We start from the raw sequence: 25101 nt of genomic DNA on the forward strand, positions 1-25101 counted from the left end.
ACTCTCCACACCACATTACCAACTTAACTAATAGCATCAATTGAGACGGAGGTTTGATTGAGAGATGGAGGTTTTCAACAACATTTTTGCCATCAATCATCGTTGCTCTTCGTTCTTCTTAGGCCTTCTGTTGCTCCTAGCTTCTGCATTGTCCTTGGCAAATGCCAAAAGTCACTACCATGATTTTGTTGTATGTCTCTCTCCCTCTTAATTTCCTTCGTCGAACTTGTCTCAAGTTCTTCCTCTACTTAATAAGATACCATAACTATAATATTTTTATGTATTGCGATGGTCCAGATTCAAGCAACTCCAGTGAAGAGGCTGTGCAAGACCCAGAATTCTATCACGGTCAATGGGATGTTCCCAGGGCCAACACTAGAAGTGAATAATGGAGACACTCTAGTTGTCAATGTTGTCAACAAAGCCCGATATAACGTCACCATTCATTGGTAAATAGATTGTCTTCCATATTTCAGCTTTTCTACATGACATCAACCTTTTTTCTTTTAATAATAGTATTTCTTGACGAGCTAGTAAACATTACAATAGCAATCGCACCTTGTCTATCGATCGTATCATGAGGCATGCATTTTTATATATATAATACTATCGTTTTTCTTTTTGTTCAGGCATGGAATTAGGCAAATGAGAACGGGATGGGCAGATGGGCCAGAATTTGTGACACAGTGCCCAATTAGACCAGGTGGGAGTTACACCTACAGATTTACCATTCAAGGACAAGAGGGGACCCTTTGGTGGCATGCTCATAGCTCATGGCTTAGAGCCACCGTTTATGGTGCTCTAATTATCCACCCAAAAGAAGGGTCTTCGTACCCATTCTCTAAGCAGCCAAAGCGCGAAACAGCAATTCTTCTTGGTAATCCAACTATTCGTTGTTCCATAAAATCAGTTTTTGAGTACTCATGATTCATTAATCAATTTATAAGTACATGAGCTAGCAATTATATACACGTAGATTGGTAGCTTAACTACCTAAATGAAATTAAGAGCAAATGATTTGTGGATTAATGGAAATTAATTAAGATGGGAATGATATTAATCACGTTGATTAATTATGTTGGTAATTAACGATATCAGGTGAATGGTGGAATGCGAATCCAATTGATGTTGTACGGGAATCAACTCGAACGGGAGGTACACCCAATAGTTCTGATGCATATACCATCAATGGTCAACCTGGTGACCTCTACAACTGCTCTAGCCAAGGTATGTTTAAATACTCTTCCTCAAAATCAAGAAAAAAAAATTGTTGCTCATGCATTCTATCAAAAAAAAAGAAAAGAAAAGGAAATAACAATATATTAGCATTTGAGAAAATTTCTAGCCTAGTTCAATTCACACGCAGCGGTTAAAATGTCTAATCGAAGGATTTTGTTTTATCCTGGGACAGAACTTAGTGATGGTGTAATGATGTTCTTTCACTAACATGCATGGTTACATGGACCCTAGCATGAAGCATCCACCCACGAAATATAAAAGTCTCAGACAAAATAGTTTTGATCACTAGTTTTGCAACAAAAAAAAAAAAAGTTGGTGTGGAAAGGGATAGTTGGATCCCAAAATTGTAGATGAGCAAGAAAAGTTGACTTGCCAACTAAAAATCATCAAGGCATATTCCACAGGGACCAAATACCAAATCATTTGGGCCTATGGGCAGGGGTGTTCACTAATGAGCCCAGGGCCAGAATCTTTCAGCAGAGACTTGAATTCCTGTGCTAGTAGTTCTTGGTTTTGGAAGCGATCATAGAAAATAACCTGTTTTGACATGAATTTCTTTTGCAGATACTGTAATTGTACCAATAGACTCCGGCGAGACCAATCTTCTCCGAGTCGTCAATTCAGCACTGAATCAACCCCTTTTCTTCACTGTTGCCAATCATAAGCTCACTGTTGTTGGCGCTGATGCATCCTATGTCAAACCCTTCACCACATCAGTCCTGATGCTAGGACCGGGCCAAACCACCGATGTTTTGATCTCCGGTGACCAGAATCCTTCACGGTACTACATGGCAGCACGTGCCTACCAAAGCGCACAAAATGCACCATTCGACAATACTACCACTACTGCCATTCTTGAATACAAATCATCCCCTTGTGCTGCCAAAAATTGTTCATCAAACAAACCAATCATGCCACCATTACCGACCTTCAATGACACAGCCACTGTCACTGCTTTCACTAGTAGCTTCAAAAGTACTGATAAAACCTTTGTCCCGACTGACATCGATGAGAGTTTATTCTTCACAGTTGGTTTAGGTCTCAATCCATGCCCACCAAATTTTAACAAGTCTAGCCAGTGTCAAGGGCCTAATGGAACCCGCTTCACTGCAAGCATGAACAATGTATCTTTTGTGCTCCCATCCAACTTCTCTCTATTGCAAGCTCATCACCAACGCATACAAGGAGTTTTCACCACTGATTTCCCAGCAAATCCACCACGAAAATTTGATTACACTGGTAACGTGAGCAGGTCCCTCTTCACACCTGTTCCAGGGACTAAGCTGTACAGATTGAAATATGGGTCAAGAGTGCAGATTGTGCTACAAGACACGAGCATTGTCACATCAGAAAACCACCCAATTCATCTTCATGGATATGACTTTTACATTATCGCACAAGGATTTGGAAATTATAATCCCCGAACAGACCCATCAAAATTTAACCTCGTTGATCCACCTCTCAGAAACACAGTTGCAGTGCCTGTAAATGGATGGGCAGTCATTAGATTCGTAGCAGATAATCCAGGTAAAAAATATAAACACTCTGCATTCATCGTACAATGATGTCGAACCTTAGCTTCAATTGAACTCCAATCTAAATTAAATGTTTCCAACATGTTTTATTTTTTTGCATAAATAGGTGTTTGGCTAATGCATTGCCACTTGGATGTTCACATCACCTGGGGTCTTGCCACGGCTTTCTTGGTCGAGAATGGAGTCGGAGAATTGCAATCCATTGAGTCCCCTCCAGAAGATCTGCCTCTATGCTGAGATCAGCAATAGAAAGAAAATATACGTACCAGTTTGTTGAAATTCATAAGCCCGATCGATAACATAATGTTTCCATGTGTTGTAGTCTTAGTTTCATTGTTGGTTTGTTCTTTCCTTTCGAGTGATAAAGCGATTACAGGGTGCTGCAGTTAGAAAAATCGGTTCCAAATTATTTACCAATACAATGGCCATGTTTCTTGATTCTTGATGCACGTAATTCTTTTCCATTAATCATTGTTGCAACAAAATCTCACTTCTCCCTCTCTCTCTCTCTCTTATCTTTAATTATCTTTTGGACAGCTTCAATACTCCCATCCTGATAAACATGAGGGATGTGATTCAGAATTTACTAAATTTGAGGAGTATTGAAATCTAAATTATAGTTGCAAGAAGATCCCTGCAAACTATTTTTGTGCTTTTTATCAAATGCGAGTGTATAAACTCCACTGATTGGCATTCCCCTGCAACAATTGTATCTTGTAGCAGACATTGGAGACCGCCCAACTGAAGTCTCTCTCTCTCTCTCTCTCTCTCTCTCTCTCTCTCTCTCTCTATATATATATATATATATATATATATATATATATATATATATATTGGGGTTGAGCTCTGCTCAGCTACCTCATTAACTATCATGATTCAAATATCCTCAAGTCAAATTTAAAAAATAAAATTGTCATGAATTTCCAACCGTAAAGTTAGAAAAATAAATTACCTAAAACAAAGAGTTACCTCACGTCCTCACCCCCTGTGTAATCAACAAATGGTTGAATTCTGAAAATTCTCATGTGCAGAATTAAGTACATACTATTTTGTAGTTGTCTGGAATTTCGTTTTAAATGGTATTTCATTAAAAAAAATTGTTTAAAATTAAATTTTTTATAATTTTTTGTATTTTTTTTGTTAAATTTATATCAAAAATTATTTTAAAAAAATAAAAAAATCTGTTATTTAAATATATATATATATTTTTAAAAAACCCTTTAAAAAACAACATCTGTAAAGAGCAAGATTAATCTTATAATAAATAGTTAATTATGACTTAGTCTCTATGGTTAGTCAATTTCTAACCACTAGTGACTAGATATACCCCAACATTCACTGTTCGAACTTAATTACAGGTGCGTCAATGACCAGAAAGGAAGTTTAAAAAGAGAGCCTTCCTAGAAATCAGCGAGCTTTCGCTCCCTTTTTTTCCTGAAGTATTTTTTCCTTGTTGCATTGCAATTAACCAGAGTTACTGAAGTATAACTACAAACTTTTGTGTAATTACTTACACAAAAGTTAATTATGACTTAGTCTCTATGGTTTAATGAAACTAGGTAATTAGTCCATGTTATTTCAACTTCTAACCACTAGTCACTATATATACCCCCAACATTCACTAACTGTAATAATAATTGATTTTTAAAATATATTTTTAAAAAAATTATTTTTGACGTTAATATATGAAAATATCAAAAATATTAATTTGAAATAAAAATAAATAGATAAAATTTTAAAAAAATATTTATCTTATCAATAAATTGAGCACTTGATTATATGATAGACTAATTTGTTATGATTCATTAAAGAAAATCTAATCTGTGTACTCAAAAGCTATTTGAAAATACTCATATCGTTAAAATCAAAGAAAATAATAAATGACCGAGTAAATGCATAGAGTTCGAAATTTAAACAGAGAGCCTTCCTAGAAATCAGCGAAGTATTTTTTTCCCAGTTGCATTGCAATTAATTACTATAAGTAATATTATGAGACTGAAATCAATAATAAGGTTGCTGTGGTGTAGTGGTTATCACGTTAGTCTTACACACTAAAGGTCCCCAGTTCGATCCTGGGCAGCAACATTTTGAATTTAATCACAACTTTTTGCTTACAAAATAGGCAGAAAAGAGAAGGGGCTATAAATATCTAGGTTTCTATTCTTGGATTTTTCTCTTGTCCGGGTTTAATTAATTAAATTAATCTTACCTTACAGAGAAATCAACGATCGAGAATCATTATAGAAAGTGGGTTGGGATTGCTTCTGTCTCGGTGGGCACAAGCAGAGCTGGGTTTGGAAGTTTATAGTCGCTTTACAAAAAGTGATACGCATATCTTTGGTTGTTAATGAAGAAATGTCGGTGCACATCGATATTGCTGGACAGAAGCAGTACTTGCACTTTGCATTAGTGGGATTCCCTGATTTTGCTTCATCGCTCTTGTCTGTTGGCATGGCATTGCAGCTTGGATGTGAAAACTACCACTTAGTGCAAAGTGTTTATGCAACAACATTATGCCAACCACTCTAGCTTTCCCTGTAGTTATTGAATGCCGTTAGAACTGTCTCTTGAATTCGGCAATGGGATTCGATTGGGACTTGACACAAGGATTTGTTGTGTAAAACATGTTCGGTGCTAAAACTCCCTCTTAAATTCCCTCTAGCACTTGAACAATAAGTGCAAAAGGGTTTATACATTATGTGCCTAGAGCACATAACAACTAGTAGTTAAGGCCTCGGGGAGAGTGTGTTTGACGCCTTTGTTAGGCCTTTCTAGGGCTGTACTTGAGTCTTGCCCTATTGTCCATGTTCTTTGCAGCTTGCTAGGCCTATAGAATGGGTTCCTCGTAGTGTTTTCTATTACATGGGCACCACATAGAGAACCCACCACAGTACAGACAGCTAATTCTCGCGTGAAAACCATGTGGGATTAATTGACTTGCAGGCAACTGTCTATGTTAATAATTGCGTGCTTCAAGTTAATTAATGGTTTTACTTTTGCAAGAAGATATTATTTATGAACTTGGAACGTTTTATTGTTCAAGTTTAATGGTAAACCATTCACAACCACCATGGAAATTGAAAACCCAAGAAAGCAAGGTCGACAACGTGCTCTTAATTAATAATCATAACACACAAGGACATGGGAAGAAACCGAAGGAAATAAAAGGGTGGTGAGAGACGAAGCACCAGAAAACATTGACGAATTAAGGAGGCGCCTGTGTTTTTGGATCTTTTTCTTTTTTAAAAAAAAATTTCATTTATACGATTAATCGTGTTGCTTATGACTTCGTAATTGCCACTAACTAACATCCCAAGACTCTCAACAGGTCAATAACAAACTTTACCAAACAGGGCACCTTCCTTTTTCAATCTTGTTCACCTATCAAAATCCTTATCAATCCCTTGTCTCTCTCGATCGCTAGATATGCTTCCTTTCAAAGAGACTAAGCTCCTCCCAATTGCCATTGATCATGGAATTCAAGATCTCAATATTTCATGAAATCATTGTTAGCAGAAGTTAATTCTTTTTCTCTTATAATCATTGAAGAGAATGTGAAAATTAAAAAATACTCTTCAAGGAATTACTCATTTTACTATTATGGTGACAAAAACAAAACATTTTATTTCATCTTGGCATTTAAATTGGAAACAAGATTGTTTTGGATGACAAAAAATTACTAGAACTAACACTTTAAACAATGGCGTATAATTGGGAATACAATATGTAATTATGAGTCTGTTTGTTTTTGTGTTTTAAAAATATTTTTGAAAAATTTTAAATTTTTTAAATTTTCCCGTTGCTTCAAATATTTGATTTTTTTTGTATTTTCAAAATTTTTTATATATATCATAGTTTTAAAACCCGGCCCGGCCCGGCGGGTTAACCCGGACCCGGCTAATCCGGGGCTAGAACAGGGTCGAGTTTATCAAAAAATAAGGGAAGTCAAAAACTCGGCTGACCCGGCGACTTGGTTGACCTGGTAAGAGTCGGTCAAAAACCCAATTGCAACCCGTTGACTATTTATTTTTTTACCCAAAACGATGTCGTTTTGATTTATAAAAAAAAATTAGGGTTGACCGGGCCTTGGGTCGGGTCGACCACCGGGCCGAGTTAAAAACACTGGTGTTGATTTGAAAAAAAATTTAAAAAAATAAAAAAAATATTATTTTAATATAAAATATTTTAAAAAACAACCACTAATAAAATATTAAAGGAACGGTAATTATACCCACGTCGGATCAATCAAGCAATGATTTGCTAAAATTGTTAAAATTAATATATATCCTTTAAACCTAGAACCCATGATGTTGTTGCCACCAATTAATATATAGATGTTTAGCCTGGTGATGCACTCTCTTAGAAAAAGAGAGAAGCTGAGGTTTTGAGTTCAAATACTGCTCTAGTTATCTAAAAAATTAAAAACAAAATGTTATCGTTACCATTACCATCTAGTTTTACTGACAAAATCCCAATTGTAAGTGATTTAGAATCATCGATCCACACTCGAAAATCACCTCTCCTGAATCACTTACTCCTTGATAAAGAGTTAAAATGAGTATTTGTTAATTAAAGTACGTGTCCTTTAAGCGTGAACTCTTAAGGTTAGTAAGCTTGTTGATATATTTAATTGAGCATTCACCCATCGAAGAAGTAGTTTTCGAGCATCGCTCTCAACTTGTGTGCGGACCTTGTTTGCTAGCACAAAAGTTGGAGGCCTACATCAGTACTATCTTTATTTGCAACGAGTTTGACCGCTTGTGCATGGGTTAATTAATTAATTTCTTTTGGTATCGGGCGATTGTGCTTGTCCTAAGATATGGATGTTGAAATCATGAGCATTACAAGAAGAAGAAGAAAGCAGGCGAGGTTGCATTAATTTCTGTACGTAATAACCCATTTGATTAAAAAGAATTGAAGGATCAAAACCCTTCTTTTTGCCAACAGAAATTATGAATGGTGGTGATCTGTTGAGATTCAACCAGAAATTAACGAAAAGACTTGTGAAACAAGCATTTGAGAAATTATCCAATCTCGCTATGCTAGTGGGTGCAACAACTCCCATAGGATTGAACTAAGTATTGCCTTCAAAATCAAACCACTCCCTAAATCAAAACCTAATCTGCCAACCTCAAACAACTTGTTCTGCTTCACGCTCATCCTATATAAGGAGTTCTTTGACTCCCTTTCATCACCACTCATCTTAATTAGCCATCACTCGAAGACATCAAGGCAGGCTAGCTTAAGAGATAAAATGGAGGTTATCAAGTCTATCTTTGCTGATCGTCATTGTTCTTTCTTCCTGGTCGTGCTGCTTCTTCTAGCCTCAACAATGTCATTAGCGATTGCAGAGATCCACCACCATGATTTTGTTGTATGTCCTAGTAATTAACTCCTTATTCTTTGGTTATTTAATGTATCATCTTCAAATCAATAATCCTGATCTCCATCTTTCTCCTGGTGAACTTTTATATTTTAATATGGAACAGGTTCAAGCAACGAAAGTGAAGAGGCTGTGCAAAACCCACAATAGCATCACAGTCAATGGGATGTTCCCAGGGCCAACCCTGGAAGTGAAAAATGGAGACACTCTAGTTGTAAAAGTTGTCAACAAAGCCCGATACAACGTTACCATTCACTGGTAATCAACTGCATGAGTCACACATGCACGTGTGATCGCATTCCTACAAACACACATGTTCCCGACAAATCATTACATGGAGCATGAGGCACATATATATACAATGCATTTTTTTTTTTAGTTTTTTACCAGTTGCCGTTCAATTATTCTAGTTGCATGTTCGAAATCACTGTTCATCACACACCCAGCTCACGAACCATTCCAACTCCACTATTCTTTGGCACATTGTCTAATTAGCAATTGACTTCAAATCATCATATTTTTGTAGGCATGGTATTAGGCAAATGAGAACGGGCTGGGCAGATGGGCCAGAATTTGTGACACAATGCCCGATCAGACCTGGTGGGAGTTATACCTACAGGTTTAATATTGAAGGACAAGAAGGGACACTTTGGTGGCATGCTCATAGCTCTTGGCTTAGAGCCACCGTTTATGGTGCTCTAATTATCCATCCAAGAGAAGGATCCTCGTATCCGTTCACTAAGCCAAAGCGTGAAACACCCATACTTCTTGGTAATTATCCATCATTAATTTCCTCCCAAATTCCTTAACCATAATTACTAGATTCCCTTAATTATTATTAACTTAGCTTCAAAACAAATGTTTGTGTGTTGCAACTGTTGATTCTAACTAACCATGATGATCAGGCGAATGGTGGGATGCGAATCCCGTTGATGTGGTGAGGGAGGCAACTAGAACTGGAGCAGCTCCAAATATATCTGATGCATATACCATTAATGGTCAACCTGGTGATCTTTATAATTGTTCCAGCGAAGGTAATTAACCATCTGTATACTTTCAACCAAAAAAAAACCATCTGTATACTTACAATCAGCACTACAGTAGGAAAACCCGTATATGACCTGTTGAACCATCTTGTGATCGTGAACTGTATCGAAAGAGCCCAGTCACAATAACTTGCTTCATGCCCAGATGGGGCTTTTTTTTTTAGTCTGGTTGGTAGCTGTTCCAAAATTAGCTTTAACATGTATATAAAGGCTTTAAGAAAATATTGCAAATTAACTGTAGCAATCAAATAATTTTTAGTAGGCTGGAGCCCAGGAAGTATCCTATAGCCCAATAGACTGCTTGGGAGACCCATTCCAAGACTTGATCTAGTTTATGTATTTCATAAAAGATGATCTCAAAGAACTGATATTGTTGCAGATACTACCATCGTTCCGATCGCCTCTGGTGAGACAAACCTCCTTCGAGTCATCAATGCTGCACTCAATCAACCGCTTTTCTTCACAATAGCCAATCACAAGTTCACAGTTATTGGTGCTGATGCCTCTTATCTTAAACCCTTTACTACCTCGGTCATAATGCTAGGACCAGGCCAAACCACTGATGTTTTGATCTCAGGCGACCAACTACCTGGCCGATATTACATGGCAGCTCGAGCTTATCAGAGTGCGCAAAATGCACCATTTGACAATACTACAACCACTGCCATTCTTGAATACAAATCTGCCCTTTGCCCTGCTAAGTGTACAACAAAACCAGTTATGCCTCGACTTCCAGCTTATAACGACACAGCTACAGTTACAGCATTCAGTGGAAGCCTTAGAAGCCCTCGAAAAGTCGAGGTCCCAACAGATATTGACGAGAACCTCTTCTTCACAATTGGTCTAGGGCTTAACAACTGTCCTAAAAATTCCAGAGCTAGGCGGTGTCAAGGACCCAACGGCACTCGCTTCACCGCTAGCATGAACAATGTTTCTTTTGTGTTTCCTTCAAACATTGCGTTACTGCAGGCGTATCAGCAAAAAGTTCCTGGAATTTACACCACTGACTTTCCAGCAAAACCACCAGTAAAGTTTGATTACACTGGTAATGTGAGTCGTTCCCTCTTTCAGCCTGTTCGTGGAACTAAGCTGTACAAGTTGATGTACGGATCAAGGGTGCAGATTGTGTTGCAGGACACGAGCATTGTCACACCAGAAAACCACCCAATCCATCTTCATGGATACGACTTCTACATCATTGCAGAAGGATTTGGAAATTTCAATCCCAAAACTCATAAATCTAAATTTAATCTTGTGGATCCACCAATGAGGAATACAGTTGCAGTGCCTTCGAATGGATGGGCAGTCATTAGATTTGTTGCTGACAATCCAGGTAATTTAAAGTTAATCTAGAGTCGATCCATGATCTGCTTCAATTTTTCATTTGAACATTAAACTCATCAACTTGTTTTTGTCATGATTGAACAGGTGTGTGGCTAATGCACTGTCACTTGGATGTTCACATCACATGGGGTTTGGCCATGGCTTTCTTGGTAGAGGATGGGATTGGGGAATTACAGAGTGTAGAGCCTCCTCCAGCAGATCTGCCGATATGTTAATTATGATCGAAACATAAAAGAAGATTTTACCCATTGTTGACATTCTTCAGAAGACAACAGCTATAGGATTTTCTTTCCTTCCTTCTCTGGTTGTTGTATTCAATTCCATGTGTTGTTCTTCCCTACATTTGGGGACATAGCTCAATATTGTATTTTTCCTCTCTTTTATTGATAGATAATAGGCGGGTATACAAGAGATGGTGCCTTTGAAACAAGAGTCGCCATCTCATGTTAGTGACTGACCTGCTTGTTTCTTGATTTTAGAGCTATTCTTCTCTCTTCGTTAATAATACAATCATACTTTATGAATACTCTGCTTTGACATGTTGAGTTTTGAACATTGCAATGATCAAATATATAATCCTGGTTAACTGGATTAATTCGTAGCATATTATATCGGGATAAAAAAAAATTAAATATAAAAAAAAACCAAAACTAAATCAATAAAAAAAACTTGCTGAATATAATAAAATTAATTGACATGTTAAGGATAATCCCATGTTATAAATAGCAATTTTCTTTTTGTAGAGAAACGTGTGGTCCTTAGCCATTTCAAGTGACCCCTCGGCTTTTCAAAGGGCTCCTCTCTTGCCAAGGTCAGTGGTGATGACATCAACGGCTACAATACATGTCATATACCCACGGGACATGATTGGCTCCGTGGTATTTTGACACGTGGTATACATGCACTATAAAGGGAACACCGGAATACTGCTACCTGGGTTCCACTGCAGATGTACACGTTTTGATTTTCCATTAGCCATCAAATTTAGTACTCTGGAAGTACTCCACTAACTAAAGGTTTTTTTTAAAAAATAAAAATATATTAAAATAATATTTTTTAAAATTTATTTATTTTTAATATTAGCAAGATCATCAAAAACATTTTAAAAATATTAGTTTTATATTTTTTGATGTAAAAAATAATTTAAAAAATATATTAAATAGCACAGTTAAACATAAAATAAAAAATATTAGGATATATTTTTTGACTGGTGGGAATTAATCTTGTTTGTCAATATGTAACAATCTGTTTGTTTTATTTCTCTAGAATGATATTTGCATAATTCTTAAATCCTATACGTTTAGATTTTGGGTCAATTAATTCAAGAGTTTATTTACCTTATTTTAGTACACGGAACTCACGAACAAATTGGAAGCCTTCAAAAAAGAGAGATGGAGTAAATTAGTTAGAAATGGCAAAAATGAAATTTCAAAGAAACAGAGGAAGAAGGTAAATAGAAAGAGGCCTGGAGAGGGGAATTCCTTCGGTGCCAAGTAAAGACGAGAGCCAGCCTAGGTTCGGGACGGTCGGGTTTCCAGGTGTCATTAGATTAGGAACGAAGCGCCACTAGTGAAATCCAAACCGACACGTCATAAAAAAATTGAATTCCAGAAATATCCAGGGAAAGGCTATAATTATCCCGGTACCCTCGTTTTTCTAAAGATTTCTCGATTGTTAGAAGCTGTGCGTGACCTCTTTGTTACTTTAGAAACTCTCCCCTCTCTCAAAACAGAACAAATACAAACAAAAAACCAACGCGGGACAGCAAAGTCGAAGACAGAAATTTAAGTGATTCGTGTAAGATTTTGATTTCTTGAAGCGAATTTCTTTGCAGGTTAGTTAGTTAATCTCAGCTTAGAGTTTTTGAAACTTTTGTTTCTAGCTCATTTTTTGTTTCTAGGGTCTGATCGATCAAATTGGGTAACTAGGTATTGTTTAACTGGTGAAATTTCTCTTTCCGGGTTAGGGTTTCAAATTGGGGGTTATTATAATTGGAGTAAATTTTGTGACTAAAAACCCAATTGGCAAATTGAGGTGTTACAGAATTAGTTTTCTGTTTGTGGAGTGGTAAATTCTTCCGCTAGAAATTAGATTTTCTTTGTTAATTTTTTTTGGGTCTGTTAAATTTTCGTACCTTTGGAATTTATTAATTTACTTAATGGCCAAGATAAATATTTCCGTGGTGAGCAATAATGGTGACTCTTTTAAGGGATTTAACTGATAAGAGGTTTATTACTTGTTAGTTAAGGAAAAAACTCCTGTCCAGAACTGGAAAGTAAATAGGACAAAATAGAGCAAACTTGGGGAGCAAGTAATTTTGCTGTCCTGACAGGATAAGGATTAGTTGGTTCTGTCTATATATATATCAAACATTAGCTGTCACTGTTTGGAGAATTTGAGATTTGTTATTTTTCCTGTGTTTCTCCTGCTCAAGTTTTTGAGTAGTGGTACTTAATTTTACTTGTCTATCTGCTGCAGATTCTGAAACTCTTGTAGTTTGGCTGTACTGGGATCAAAATTGTTGGGTTCTGAGATTGAGAAAATGGGTACTCTTGATCAATATTCTAAAGCTACTTCTATGCCTACGGATCCTACTAAGAAGAGGAAAAGGGTAATCAATAAATCTGTAGCCGAGACCCTTAAAAAGTGGAAGGAGTATAATGAGTATCTTGATTCTCAAGGTGATGGAGGTAATAAACCAGTTCGTAAAGTTCCTGCCAAGGGCTCAAAGAAGGGGTGTATGAAAGGTAAAGGAGGACCAGAGAATTCAGTCTGCAATTACAGAGGAGTGAGACAGAGGACATGGGGGAAGTGGGTTGCTGAGATTCGGGAACCAAACAGAGGCCCTAGGCTATGGCTTGGTACTTTTCCTACTGCCTACGAAGCTGCTCTTGCCTATGATGAAGCTGCACGAGCTATGTATGGCCCGTATGCTCGTTTAAATGTTCCTGATGTGCTGAATTCAACAAGCTCATCGAAGGACAACTTCTCCTCAGCGACACCATCTTGCTATTCTCCAGCAGCGAGTTCTGCGGACTCTGCTACTACATCAACCCACTCTGAGGTCTGCGTGTATGAGGATCCTAAGCAGAATGTATACAGCCAAGCTGAGGTTTGTGGGAAGGATGTATCTAGCCAAGCTGAGGTTCTTGCGCATCATATATCAAGCCAACAACATATTGAGGATGGTTCGCAGGGAGTTGAAAATAGCACGCTGAGGGACGAGCAGAAGAGTCAATCAGAAAATCCTTTGTGGACTCCATCAGAAAATTCCTTGTGGACCAATGACTGGCACAACTACTCGATGGATGAAATATTTAGCTTTGATGAGTTGCTAGGGGGTATTGATGCGGGGATGATGGGGGCAGAAGGGTACTTCAACTTGGGATTTTGATAGCTCTGTAGCGCTTTCTCGAGGAAGCTATTGCTTGCGCTTTGTGCTGGCTGAAGGGTTTATAAATTTTAATGTAAAACTGGTTTCTTAGTCGCTTGCTTTGCATTTTGCAAACTAGAAGTCCAATTTGAAAAGAAATTGTCAATTATTAACTGATGTTAGGAAACAAACTAGAGTTATTGATCTTTTACTATTTAGTTGGTGGGCATTGCGAAGTTTTCGCATGGTTTAGAAGGGATTAATTTGTGTAGGGCTAATTAAAATTTGCAAATTGCAATTTGTAGTGTTTGTTGATCTTATCTACCTTGTCAGTGCCCAAAGTGAGCGTTTTATTGGCTCAAAGCGCCAGAAGTCAAGAGGAGGGCGACAACCCTTGAAAAAACATGTTGATTTTATTTCAACCGAGTGTTTTCTTTTTTTAATAACTTTATTTATTTTAGATTGTTTTGAAAAGCAATTAGTACTGTTACACGTTCTTTGCTCTGGTCTCGAAAACTTGGCTTCTCTACTGACAGCACACCTCCTCTCCTTGTTTAGGTTTCGTTATTGGACACAATCCTGTGATTTTTAGTTTTTCACCATGGCCTGTGGCTAGAGTATTTTTTACTCTAGCATGCTAAAATAAAAATGGATAAAATAACATGGTAAAAAAAAATTAGAAAAATATTGATTAGAGATTTGCATATGATATATGTTATTAGCATTATTTGAAACTCTTTTGAATTGTAAAATTAAACACATGATTTAATTAGGATAGAGAAAAAAAATGAGGAGAAAAGAAAAAAATATTAAAGGTATATTGAAACTCCGATAATGACATTATCGATATCGTTATAAATATATTGATGAGATGAATTCAATGACATAAAAAAATATCATCAATGATCATCAAAGAAAAAAGATATCGCTCATGTGACTCATTGTGATCATAATTGGTGACTTTTTTTTTGTGTTGTTGGATTCGTCTCGTTGATATATCTCGAACGATAACAATGGTGTCATCGTTAAAGTTTCGATGTGCTATGTCTTCTCTCCCCTAATCAAATCATGTATTTAAAATTTTACAATTTAAAGGAGTCTAGAATGATACTATCAACTTGCAAATCACAAATATCATCTACAAAAATTAAAATATCATCTAGAATTCTCTAAACAATACTAATTTTTAAATATTTTTTATACTGTATTATTTTATTTAAAAAAATGCTATAAACCCAAAAAAACTCTCTGTGGCTAGCCACCGACATTATCCTTACGACAAAACTATTATCGATATTCTTTTTTTTTTATTCGAGAAAACTCTATCCTTCAAAAAACACACTTTGTGGGCCTAAATGAGCGAGTAAAACTCAGGTTGTCCCGGGCTCTTACAAGAGATGCACGCCCTGACTCGAACTCGAGACCTGTTATACATATCTCAAGCCCTTTACCTTCACGTTACGCCACTTCAAAACCTTTATTACTTTTTTCGGTTCTCTCTCGGTATCTGTCATCTTTAAAAAAAACTAAGGAGAGTTAAAAGAAGAGCCAGATTAGTTTTCTTTTCCTTTTTTTTTTTCTTTTTCCGGTCTGGAGATAGCGGAAGAGCATCTTGAATTAACAGACGGGAATCCGATCAAATGAATTAAAGGAAGGGGATTTTACAGCGTTAATGGAAAAAATGAAATGAAGAGTCAAAATGGTTTTTTTTTTTTGTTAAAAAAAACTTTCTTACATATTTATCAGAAGAAAAAAATACGAAAAAATTATTGAAAAAATTATTTTTTCATCTTTTCTTGTTTTTCAAAAAAAAAAACTGAAAGTATTATTATTAAAATACAAATAGTTTGTTAAAATGTTTTTTTCCACTTAAATAAACATGATAAAATAATTAAATTTACATTATTCAAAGAATTATATCAACAACTTAGTTTTTTCTTAATAACTTTTGCCATCGAAGATTCTCTAGATAATGGCCTTATTTCAATTGAATAACAACTCACCATCCACTTCATGTCATACAGGAAAAAATAACGAATCATTTTTATTTTTTTTTGTTAAAACTTGTTATTTTCTGCAACTATTTTGTCTAAACTTTAATGTTTAATTTTGAATTATTTGATTTGATTTTAGATGTTTAAACCTATAGCGGTGCATTAAAAATTAAAAAATTTCATTTTGTATATAAAAAAGAAATTAACTCAATTTAGTGCAATCCATTAAGATTTTATAGATTAATTAGGATGAACTTAATTTATTTTTTTATTTGAATTTATCTAATTAACAACGTAGAAGAATTTTTCTACTAATTTAATTTAAATTTCAGGTTAATTAAAGTATCAAATAAAAAAATTAATTTAAATTATTATATTAAATTTAATTATAATATTAAAAAAAATTAAAGATACAAATATTAGTTTTTTAGATCATTTTTTCCCCATTTGTTTTTTGTTTGCTGGAAAGTAATTTCATTTTGGAAAGTGAATTCCGGGAAAATGAATTCCAGGAAAGTGAATTATTTTCCGATGTGTTGGTAGTGTAATGAAAAATTAGTTGGAAAACATTTTCCAATGTTTGGTTATGTCATGGAAAATGAGCTGAAAAATAACTTATTAATATTTTATTTTTTTCAAGTTTATTAAAATAATAAGGAACAAATCTTATAAATTAAAAATTTAAATGAGAATGAAATTGAAAAAAAATATAATTTCATAAATTATCTCAAATAAAATAAATAATAATCAAAATAATAGAGATCAAATCTAAAAAATAAAAAAAATTAAAAGATGAAGAAATTAAAATAATAATAATTAATATTTCATAAATTATTTCAAATAAAATAAGTAACAATCAAAAGAATGAGGACCAAATTTGATAGATAAAAAATTTTAATTAAAAAATAATAAGGGAAAAGCAAATAACAATTATAAAGATAAGAATGAAAATTAATATAAAAATAAAATTCTAAGGAATGAAATTGAAAAACAAATATTCAAAACAAAATATATATAACAATCAAAAGTTTAAGGACCAAATTTGATATAATCAGCAAATAATATAACATTTCTAAATTTTTCACAACTTCCGGAAAATATTTTCTGTTCAAAATAAAAGAAAAACACTTTTCTAGAAATCAAGCTAAATTTTTCTTTAGCTGAAAAATATTTTTCGTTAACCAGAAAGTATTTTTTGTTTACTAACTTTTCCAATACCAAACAAATATAAAAAAATTTAAAAAATAATTTTTTAAAACCATTCCAAAATATAAACACATCCTAATCCAAACCGTAACCATAACTATAGCGCGGTCATTAAACCCGAAACAGACTAAACCTATGAATTTACTGCCAAACAGGGCAACAGCTCCGCCACGAACAGACACCTATGATTTTACTCAGTGACTCAGAACACTTGTAGAATTCCTCGCCTCTCTCTCTCTCTCTCTCTTTTTATTAAGGTGGATATTCAAGCCGGCTTGCGCGCATCTCTTTCTTTCAATAACTACTCTATTGGTGAACTCTATTTTAATGGCTCAGTCTCTTTCTCGATGGAGACCTATCCGGAATCTACTCTTCTCCACCACAACTCACCTGAATTTGCTTTTTATCAGATACCCAGAAGTTCTTTTCAGGTATATTTGCTTCAATATAATAACTTATGCCCCCCCCCCCCCCCCGTTTTTTTTCCTTTCTTGTTTGTTGTGGCATGTTCACCGGGTTCTAGAGACAACCGGCCGCTCTGTTTTCCTCTCCGATGTAGAACTGATGCTGACTAGGGGTTTGACTGGTTCAAGCTTGAGTTTTTCTAAGAATTTATTTTTTTGGTTGATCAATTTTTGCATTTTTTGATGGGTCCGCTCGAGGCATGCATTATTTGGTTCATTCCACCAAACCAATCACACTATCTTGTTTTACCACGCCAAACCGTTATAAACCGCGGGGTTTATTGCATCAACCAAGTAGGCATTGTTTTGGTTCACCTGGAAATGATAGCACCAGACTGAATTCTATTTATGACCATATTGATGGTATGATTTCCATGGGACTTGTCAGTGCACACCTGTTTAGCCTAGTGGAAAAGGGCAAGCCCGTGATGAGCTGTTGAGGCTCAAATCTATAGTCTGAATCTCATTTATGCAGCCTGGATTATTGCCGTGCGGCTAAGAGGCCTGTTCACTCACTTGGAATTTAACGGTAAACGCCTCTTGCATCAAATCAAATTAGTAAATAAAGAAAAGCTACTTTGATGGAATTTCATGTAGTTCACGCGTTCAAAGTTGAATGCATCTCCTTGAGTATATGTTGCAGCAGTCATTTTTTTTTTATCTATTATTTCAGCTTTCAGGGTTTATTGAAGAAAATTGGCTTCTCCACTGATTAACAATGAAGAGAAAGCATTTACATCAGTCCAAGCACCCATATAATGCACACCGTAAGCATTACCTCCTTAATTCCCTCCTCTTCTCTTGCTTGTTTATTCCTGATGTTTTTCTTATGTTTATTCTGGAGTGAGCCCCAACAACTAGGTATAAGCCTTTGTTGTTTCTGAGCAATAGTCTGTGCTAATATAGGTTCACGTATTACTTGTCATGAGTTGTTGGCATGTGGAAGTTATATAAGCATTTATGTATATTTTTCACAGCTAAATTGTCCGAGCCCCTGAATGTTCAAGCAAAGATGGGATTGTCAAAAAGACAAATTGATGGTGAAACCGTTAAATCCTGATATTTTTTAATCTTCAAAATCAATTGTTGTTGCCATTTATGCAGTACGGAATTCAACTGAAGCCACTATCTGTGCATTCGATTGTAAAGAGCATCCTAATTTAAGTTGTTGAAAGCATGAATAATTTCATTTTTCAAATGGCTATGGATTCCTGAAATATTTTATAGAATTGTATATGCACCAGACATTGTGATAAATATCTTTTTAATATTGTTTTATTGATGTTCCATTTGATAGCTTTTGAGGCCTTATACGGCGGCTCTTGGCAAAGCGTGGAGCTCATAGAAATCAGGGATGGGGCTATGACTCTGCATTTTGCCGATAGTCATCATAGAATTGAGGAGAAGGGTCCTTTCTCAAACATTCGAGTGAAGTCGAGGAAGTCAACTTTATCTGATTGCACCTGCTTTCTGAGGCCTGGTATTGATGTTTGTGTGCTTTCATTCTCTGAACGTGCAAAGAGTTCAGAGGAAGGAAATTCAGAACCTGTGAGTGACCTCATCATGTCACTGCATTACGGAAAGCTCTGTAACTTTGAAAGGATTGTGGATGGTGGACACTTATTACAATCTCGCTTATTGAATTTTTCAAACTATTTTCTTTCTTAAAACATCACAAGACTTTAACATGCTTAAAAAAATTCTTATGGCCTAATAAATACACATCGTAATGCACAAAACATTGAGTTGCTTCCTATAATATATACCACTATCAGCAACGCAACACATAATCAATTTTGCTGCTTGAAAGAGCTGTCATTAAACTTTGCAGCATAGTTAAATTTCAAAAGTTATGGTACTCGTATTTGAAGTTGATTTCAATTCTCTTTCTCATGCAGGTGTGGGTTGATGCTAGGATAAATTCTATCAAGCGGAAACCTCATGAATCTCAGTGCTCATGCCAATTTTTTGTTAACCTCTATGTCAACCAAGGTCCTCTTGGTTCGGAGAGAGCAACACTCAGTAAAGAAACTGAAGCAGTAGGAATCGACCAAATTTCCATCCTTCAGAAGCTTGACAATGATCCATGTGAAGCAGACAACAATAGACATGAAACTCAGTTCTACCGTTGGGAATTCTGTGAGGACTGTTCTTTAGTGCAAAGAAGTAAACTCTTTTTGGGAAAAAATTTTAGCTGATCTTACATGGCTGCTTGCAGCCTCCATTCCGAAGCAAGTTGCATTTGATGTAAGATCAGTACAAAATAAAATTGCCTACCAAATTTTTGGTGGTGATGATGATCACTGTTCACTAAAATCTAATAATCACATAAACTGTGTAACTTTCAAAGTAGAAGACGGTATTTCAACCCCTTTTGTGGTCCAGTTGGATCCCATTGATACTTGTAGTGAGCGAGGCCCTATCAGTGACACAAATGGGACTGAAAAACCACCATGCTATGATGTTATGAACTTGCGGCGGTCAAAGCGTTGAAACGTACAACCCGATCGTTTTCTTGCCTGAGATACTCCTGCAGAGACAGAAATTGGCTGGGTTAGATCCCTGCCATACACACCACTGAAGTGGAAGGAAGAAGAAGAGTTGCACTTACCATTAGCATACCTGTTTGGTACACATGCAGATGCAAGTTGTGCAGAAGAGAAACCTGGCAATGAAGTGCGAGTTAATTCTCCTAAACTAGAATTCTTGGAAGGTCCCCCTGTTTCCAGAACCAAGACCAACTCAAGGAAGATTAAATCAAATGTGTTTAACCGAAGAGAACACCAAGCTGAGCTTGGAGAGGTTGAATCAGGTATAGATAACAGAAGGGAGCGCCAAAAATCCACTGTGGCTAACAGAATAAAACACCAAACTCGACTTGGGGAAGCTAAATCAGGCATGGCTAACAGAAAAAAGCACGGAACCCAAATTAGGGAGGTTAAATTGGGTGTGGCTAACAGAATAGAACACCAAGATCAACTTGCTATTGTTCCTGTGCCAACTGAAGATGATCTGGTTACCTTTGAACAATATGATTCCCCTTTGAAGACTCCTGATAATTTTCCACAAGAGTGTATTGAATTTCCAATCCGTTCTTATAGCAAAAAGGGTTATTCTGTACAAAGGAAGAATGATTTCGATGAAGATATGATGTTTGGAAGTGGATGGGGTGGAAAATCTTCTAGGAAGAAAGTTCAAAGAGCAAGATACCAATCCACACATTTAAAGAGGGATGATTCCTGTAAGCCAAAGACTTACAAGCAGACAGCCTTAAGCGCAGGTGCATACGATAAACTCATAAGTTTTTATATGAAGAACTTTGATTCCACAATCAAGTCAAAGGAGGTAACGCGCATTATTGACCAGTGGGAGGAGTTTAAAGCCAAACACAGCTCAGATCAGAAGGAGACAATGGAACCTTCTTTGGTTGAGGATGATGGAGAAAGCTCAGAAACTGAAATGTTGTGGAGAGAAATGGAACTATGCCTGACATCAGCCTATATTTTTGAAGATAATGAAGTATAACTGTTAATTTGATTTGATAGGTGCCTTATTTTCATATATTCATATCCTTGTACCACATATTTTTCTTTATCACCTTTTCTGATTGGTTCAATGATTTTCAGTCTCGAGTTTCCACTCAGACCACACAGAACTCGAGTGAATGTTGCCAGCATGAATTCAAACTGGATGAAGAAATTGGGATATTATGCCATAAATGCAGCTTCGTGAAAACTGAAAAAAAATATGTTTCAGCACCATTTGTAAGTCAAATTTTTGAAACCCATGATGCAGGTATTTTCAGTTTTTCTGCTCTCTTTTATGTCCCCTCTGGATAGACAAGTGAGTATGCAGGGGAGGCACTTTTTATTTGTAATAAGGGGATACTCTGCAAGGAATCCTATTGCACACTTGTTTAATGTATGCAAAATTTCACCTCTGTAGATTTTGGTTGGTCCTTGCCGCAGTTTCCTAGGTGGTTCAAACAGAATTCTAATTATTCTATGTATGTTTTTGTTTCTGTAGATGGAACGCACAAGCCAGACTGCAGAAAGTAAGCCACGGGATGAAGAAGATTCGGAGCTCAAGCCTGATGAAGATGAGGGCTTGAATCTTTTTAGCAATCATACTTCAGGTGAAGCGTGCCTTTTGAAGTGAATGACAATGTGTGGGACTTAATCCCTGAGCTCAGAGCAAAATTACACATGCATCGGAAAAAGGCTTTTGAGTGTCTATGGCGGAATATTGCTGGATCCTTGGTGCCAGCACTTATGGAAAAAGCATCTAAGAAGATAGGCGGTTGTGTTATCTCTCATACTCCTGGAGCTGGAAAAACTTTTCTTAAGATTGCATTCCTTGTCAGCTACCTGAAGTTGTTTCCAGGAAAACGGCCTCTGGTCCTCGCTCCAAAGACAACTCTCTACACCTGGTACAAGGAATTTATCAAGTGGGAAATTCCTGTTCCAGTTCTTCTTATCCATGGTACTAGATCTTCTAGAGTCTTCAGGCAGACTCCAGTGGCACTTCGAGGATCATGTCCAAGGCCCAGCCAGGATGTTGTGCATATTTTGGATTGCCTGGAGAAAATGCAAAAGTGGCATGCACAACCAAGTGTGCTTGTCATGGGCTATACCTCATTTCTGACATTAATGAGAGAAGATTCAAAGTACAACCGCAGAAAATATATGGCTAAAGTGCTGCGTGAGAGTCCTGGAATGTTGGTACTAGATGAAGGCCATAACCCCAGGAGTACTAAATCAAGGTTGAGAAAGGTTTTGATGAAAGTGGAAACAGATCTAAGAATACTGCTTTCAGGTACTTTATTTCAGAATAATTTCTGTGAATATTTCAATACCCTTTGCCTGGCAAGACCATTGTTTATCAGAGAAGTTCTGAAGGCATTAGACCCAAAGTTTAAGAGGAAAAAGAAAGGGGCACAAAAAGCACGCCATTTCCTAGAATCTCGGGCCAGAAAATTCTTCATAGATAACATTGCAAGCAAAATCAATTTGGACGAGGCTGAAGAGAAAATGCAGGGTTTGAATATGCTGAGAAACATGACTAATGGATTCATTGATGTATATGAAGGCACAGCTTCTGACACCCTTCCAGGTTTACAGATTTACACCATAATGATTAATCCAACAGATATACAACATGAGATTTTGGTGAAACTCCACAAAATTATGGAAAAATGCCCTGGATACCCCCTGGAAGTAGAGCTTTTGATAACCCTTGCTTCGATACATCCTTCCATTATCAATTCTTCTGTCTGTGTAAAAAAGTTTTATGAACAGGAGGAGCTGATGGAACTTGAGAAGTTAAGGTTTGATTGTAAAAAGGGGTCCAAAGTGATGTTTGTTTTGAATCTTGTATATCGTGTAGTCAAGAAGGACAAGGTTCTGATCTTTTGCCACAACATAGCACCCATAAAATTATTCCTTGAACTGTTTGAGAATGTCTTTAGATGGCAGCTGGGTAAAGAAGTTCTTGTTCTTACAGGGGACCTAGAGCTGTTTGAATGAGGAAGAGATGGATAAGTTTGAGGAATTGGGAGGGCCTTTGAGGGTTTTGCTTGCATCAATTACGGCCTGTGCCAAGGGCATAAGTTTGACAGCAGCATCACGGGTAATTCTATTGGACTCGGAGTGGAATCCTTCCAAGACAAAGCAGGCTATTGCAAGAGCCTTTCGGCCTGGTCAACAGAAGATGGTTTATGTGTATCAGCTTCTGGCAACAGGCACAGTTGAAGAAGACAAGTACCATAGGACAGCATGGAAGAATTGGGTCTCACGCATGATATTTAGTGAAGAATCTGTGGAGGACCCTTCTCGTTGGCAGGCAGAAAAGATTGAGGATGATGTATTAAGGGAGATAGTGGAGGAGGACCGGGTGAAGTCATTCCATATGATAATGAAGAATGAGAAGGCTTCAACAAGTTGATTGGAGACTACCTTCATTATAATATAGTGTAAGAAACTGCCTGGTTTTGTTACAATTTCCTTGTTTTTATCTAAGCTTAATCATTTTATCTGTTTTTCATTATACGTTATTCAGGGCTTTTGATATTGCTTATGCTTCTCTGGGGATTTGAAGGTTCTAATAATTTCCGCAATGAAGCTAACGGCAAATATAGTAACTTGCTGAGCCATGTCTTAGCTATTCAGAAATCAGAAAAAGCTCCATCCATGTCCAGGAAGTTCTAGCAGTTTCTCTTCTCGGCAAGATAAATGCCGTCCAAATGCTGTTTAGTTTAATGATCTGTTTATTTTTGTGTCATTCCATTTCCAAGTGCTGTTAGGTTGAAGAATCTGCCAATCTGGTGGTGCCTTGAAACCTGCCTGCATTGGCCGCATTATGGTAATTACATTTTAGCTTGAAATACAATTGTCTGAATCATCTCATAAACTGCTAGGAATTAAGGTTCTCTGTTTTGATGCTTTCTGGGATCACATTTTACATGGGACATGATTTCTTCCAATAATTGGGGAATGCTTCTTGTAGTCATTAATTATATTTATGATTTTGCTTTGCATCAGTAATCAATGATTACCCATAAAGCTTTCCAACTTCCTTTACTCAGACCCATAAAACTGTATGAATGATTACTTTTTTTAAAAAAAAATGAATAATTTCAATGATCATTGGCTTTGGTTTTATCATGTAGACTTGTTACAAGAAAGCCTCTTCTACTCTTCGGCTTTACTCCTTGGGCTTCGTATAATTAACTGGGTCGAGCTTTCTTTGTTTTCGAGATTAAAATTAATGGGCATCAGGCCAGCCGTCATATTTGGTCTAAAGGCGGCCAACACACGTATGCTGGAACATCACTGGATCAAACCTCTTTTAATTTGTGAGATATGAGCGTATCGCTTGAACGGGACCTTCTTTATCCAAAGGCACTGAACAAGGACTCGGGTGGATACTTTGGTCTCGTTTAGTATTGTTGCCATGCTTTTTTAAAAAAATTGAATTTTTTAAAAAGTTTCAAATTTTTTATTTATTTTTTGATTGTTTGATATGTTTTCCTGTTGTTAAAAATAAATTTTAAAAAATAAAAATATATATATTATTTTAATAATTTTTTAAATAAAAAACACTTTAAAAATTTAATCCTGATAATCCCAAACACTACTTTTAATATTCAGTTATCTATTATTGGGCCGAAAAGATGTGGAGGTATTGTGTGTTCTCTTTTTTTGTTTTAACAAATAGCAACTCGAGACTTTTTAAGGGAGTTAAATGTTAAAACTAGTTGAATTATAATTGGTTCACAATGTTTATATATATATATATATATATATATATATGCACCCGAGTTGTTTAAATTATCCAACTCAATAGATTGAATATGATGTATATTAGGTATAAAAACAAGGCATAAAAATCCTGTTTGTTTTTGTGTTTCAAATATATTTTTAAAAAAATTTGTATTTTTGTATTTTTTTTCTACTTTAAATTATTATATTTTAAGTATTTTTAGATTGTTTTGATGAACTAATGTTAAAAATAATTTT

General features: G+C 36.0%; 3 protein-coding genes, 1 non-coding gene and 1 pseudogene across 6 annotated transcripts; all 5 read left to right on the forward strand.

The window, feature by feature from the left end:
* On the forward strand, nucleotides 1-3212 carry LOC7464613 (laccase-12). Its single transcript, XM_002315094.4, has 6 exons — nucleotides 1-190; nucleotides 298-449; nucleotides 630-877; nucleotides 1099-1227; nucleotides 1804-2766; nucleotides 2881-3212. Exons 1-6 carry the CDS (start codon nucleotides 65-67, stop codon nucleotides 3009-3011), a joined length of 1749 nt encoding a protein of 582 aa, XP_002315130.1. The 5' UTR covers nucleotides 1-64; the 3' UTR covers nucleotides 3012-3212.
* Nucleotides 3213-4786: 1574 nt separating this feature from the next.
* TRNAV-UAC (transfer RNA valine (anticodon UAC)) lies at nucleotides 4787-4859 on the forward strand. The gene has a single exon. It is a non-coding gene; the product is annotated as a tRNA-Val (tRNA).
* Nucleotides 4860-7943: 3084 nt separating this feature from the next.
* Nucleotides 7944-11071, forward strand: LOC7464614 (laccase-12). The gene is made up of 6 exons (XM_002315095.4): nucleotides 7944-8148; nucleotides 8264-8415; nucleotides 8684-8928; nucleotides 9063-9191; nucleotides 9583-10536; nucleotides 10632-11071. The coding sequence occupies exons 1-6, from the start codon at nucleotides 8029-8031 to the stop codon at nucleotides 10760-10762; spliced, it is 1731 nt and encodes a 576-aa protein (XP_002315131.2). The 5' UTR covers nucleotides 7944-8028; the 3' UTR covers nucleotides 10763-11071.
* A 1133-nt stretch (nucleotides 11072-12204) lies between these two features.
* Nucleotides 12205-14240, forward strand: LOC7464615 (dehydration-responsive element-binding protein 2A). Of its 3 annotated transcripts, XM_024609367.2 has the most exons (3): nucleotides 12205-12381; nucleotides 13026-13659; nucleotides 13693-14240. In XM_024609367.2, exons 2-3 carry the CDS (start codon nucleotides 13090-13092, stop codon nucleotides 13939-13941), a joined length of 819 nt encoding a protein of 272 aa, XP_024465135.1. In that variant the 5' UTR covers nucleotides 12205-12381; nucleotides 13026-13089; the 3' UTR covers nucleotides 13942-14240. The 3 variants fall into 3 exon arrangements, with proteins under 3 accessions (XP_024465135.1, XP_002315132.1, XP_024465134.1); XM_002315096.3 differs by having other exon boundaries at nucleotides 13026-14240; XM_024609366.2 differs by having other exon boundaries at nucleotides 12205-12344; nucleotides 13026-14240.
* Nucleotides 14241-17206: 2966 nt separating this feature from the next.
* LOC7464617 (SNF2 domain-containing protein CLASSY 2-like) lies at nucleotides 17207-24126 on the forward strand (annotated as a pseudogene).
* The last annotated feature ends 975 nt before the right edge of the window (nucleotides 24127-25101 follow it).

The sequence above is a fragment of the Populus trichocarpa genome, chromosome 10 (assembly GCF_000002775.5).
Source record: "Populus trichocarpa isolate Nisqually-1 chromosome 10, P.trichocarpa_v4.1, whole genome shotgun sequence".
In the NCBI taxonomy this organism is placed as follows: Eukaryota; Viridiplantae; Streptophyta; class Magnoliopsida; order Malpighiales; family Salicaceae; genus Populus; species Populus trichocarpa.